Here is a 2,642-nt window from a genome sequence, read left to right as displayed (position 1 = left end):
TATGTTGAGACGGCGCTATGTCGCCCTCAATTTGATGATCAATTATTACAGCGCAGTTGTTAGGCTGTTGGCGAGTTTGTAGGCACGGCGCTATGTCGCTACCATCAATACACGCCAAGGGTTCAACGCACATGTCATCAATTATTTCATCATTCAACACAGACTGATTATCGTGAGTCGGGTCAGGCGGCTGTACATTTAACTCGTTGATAATGTCAATCAGTTGAGCCGGTATGTTAGGACTGAGACAACGTACACTCTCATACGTGTGGTTATTTAATTCAGTTATCAAGTTTAACAATTGTGAAGAAATGTGTGTAGGACTTTGGCTACCTTCATTGACACTTTGATTATTAAGACCCTCTACCACACTTTGTAAATGATTAGGCACATCGGGGCTGAGGGCACTCTGCTCACCCGATACCACCGCATTTACACCCTCTAGAGCAGATAGCAGGTGTGATGTTAATTCTGATATTTGACTCCTATACGCACCATCCGATAACATTTCAATATCGTTGTTAATTGTCAAGATTTGTTGATCTAGTTCAGGGGTATCACAAAATCTCTGCCTTGTACCTGATTCATGATTTGTTTCATCGGTTTCAAAATCTATTTCAACAATGCTTGCTATGACGTCTGCCTCAGCTGGCGTGAGTTTAGGGTCAGACATTGCCTTTTTATTTTAAACTATCGATGTTTCAATTGCAGATGTCAATGTCTGTATTACTTTGAGACAAGAGCGAAGTTGCTGTCTGTAAATACATTCACCGTCACACGCATGAGACCTTGAATCTTTCAGACGCCTCTCTCTCACACGGAAGGATGGGTGGGGGTTGTGTGTGAGCCTGCTCCTTCTTCGACCCCTCCTACTCCGAGTCATCTGACGCCTCGGTTGAGCAGCCTGTGGTTGGCTGTCAATAGCGCCTGAAGTATACAGAAGAAACAATGTTATAACATAAATATATGATAGAAAAAATAATATATATATATATATATATATACATATAAAACAAAATTCGACATACCTTCAATTTCTTTTAACGATTCGCGAGTTTGGTTCAACTCCTCGTACTTAATATTCGCAAGCTCTGCGTCCGTCACGTGACCCGCTGACACGTCATCCGCTTTTTGAGCAAAGAGCCGATTCTGTCGGTCTTCAAATGCTCTTAAAAGATGCGGAGCTGAGCCCTCGTCAGACGATTCTCCCAACACATCCGACACGTTTGAAGCAGGCTCTTTGTAACCTTCGCGACCTGTGTCACCCAGACCGTTTTTCTGGATGTCTTGCTCCGCTGCACCTACCAGATCTAACATACATACATAAGTTAAACATTTTAAGATCAACGTATTAATATTAACTAACATAAATGAATGTGTGATTCACCGTAATCCGTCTGCGTTAAGTAGACTCCACTGAAGTCATCATTTAACCGCGCTTTTTTTTGTTGAGAAAAACAATAACATCACATTTCTGATGGAGAAAATAACAGAATAATGTAAACACATAATAAAACTCACGAGCATTGTGGACGTCCGCATAGACGATAATATCTATGTACAAAAAAAAACATACGTCATAAATACAATCGCATTATAACAGAATAGTTTATTTTTAGGAAAAAAAACAACCTACCTTTCACCATTGCTTTTAAAAGATCCGCAGAGCGTAGAGACCGACTTGAGGTGGTTTGAGCTTTGTAAAGGCCTTTTCTGACTGTTTAAACACTTGCACATCTATATATCCAGATACTTTCCCGCCCTAAAGAACATTCTGACCTGAAGACCCCTAACCCTAACCCCCACCCCATTTTTAAACTCCATTTTCTCCTCCATACACAAAATTGGACTGAGGACCAGCTAATTTCATCCCTCGGAAGGTAAGATTCATTTTTTTCACCTCATACTATTATTAAAAAGCTTTTTTAAACTGAAACATAGCACCAAAAATAATTTAACTCAGCCACACACACACACATCCCACAGATACACGCGGCGAGGTCATAAAGCAGGGTCATACACCCCCCCAACAATCTTAAGACCCAAAACATGTACAGACATATTCCCACCATCAAATAATTTAACTCAGCCACATACACACACATACAACCCAGATACAGACACACGCCGTAAAGAGCCGCGCAAGGTGAGAAGGTCAGACACCCCCAACAATCTTAAGACCCTAAACATCTACAGACATATTCCCACCACCAAAAAATAAACAAAACAAGATTTACAGATGATCTAACACATATGTTCAGACTTACCACCATCCAAAAAACAAAACAAAACAAGATTTACACTCATCCTGAGATAAATAAACTTACACACCTTACCACTCCTATCTCAGGATGAAAGTGAATGAAACACTTAAACACCCCCTACAGGACGAGGGAGGAAGCAGCAGCTCATAACATTTTTGACTTTCAACCACACACACACACCACTCATACCAAACTCAAACCCTAACCCTAACCCATAATTCAACATTTTAAATAAATAACAACCTAACCCTATAACCTATGACCTCCCTATGACCTCCATAAACTCTATGACCTCAATAACTCTTTTTAAAAAAAAAAAAAAAAAAAAAAAAAAAAAATATTTAATACTTTTTTATTAAGGTCATAAATCAATACTCC

At 39.7% G+C, this 2,642-nt stretch overlaps 1 protein-coding gene across 1 annotated transcript; it reads right to left on the bottom strand.

The window, feature by feature from the left end:
- Nucleotides 1-685: 685 nt before the first annotated feature.
- On the bottom strand, nt 686-2,012 carry LOC147037709 (uncharacterized). Its single transcript, XM_085905119.1, has 5 exons — nt 1,637-2,012; nt 1,522-1,554; nt 1,388-1,438; nt 1,029-1,310; nt 686-927 (listed from the first exon to the last, which is right to left on the bottom strand). The coding sequence occupies exons 1-5, from the start codon at nt 1,644-1,646 to the stop codon at nt 686-688; spliced, it is 618 nt and encodes a 205-aa protein (XP_085761245.1). The 5' UTR covers nt 1,647-2,012.
- Between the last annotated feature and the right edge of the window lie 630 nt (nt 2,013-2,642).

This window comes from Syngnathus leptorhynchus, unplaced genomic scaffold (assembly GCF_054491065.1).
Source record: "Syngnathus leptorhynchus isolate UIUO unplaced genomic scaffold, UIUO_Slep HiC_scaffold_128, whole genome shotgun sequence".
Taxonomy (NCBI): domain Eukaryota; kingdom Metazoa; phylum Chordata; class Actinopteri; order Syngnathiformes; family Syngnathidae; genus Syngnathus; species Syngnathus leptorhynchus.
This window is presented reverse-complemented; position numbering and strand designations above follow the sequence as displayed.

Bases quoted from the DNA above. Each gene is read 5' to 3' on its own strand.
- LOC147037709 (XM_085905119.1), bottom strand. The intron at 1,439-1,521 runs GTGAGTTTTATT...AACAAAAAAAAG, and splicing joins TGCGGACGTCCACAATGCTC to CGCGGTTAAATGATGACTTC. The intron at 928-1,028 runs GTATGTCGAATT...TGTATACTTCAG, and splicing joins ATCGTTAAAAGAAATTGAAG to GCGCTATTGACAGCCAACCA.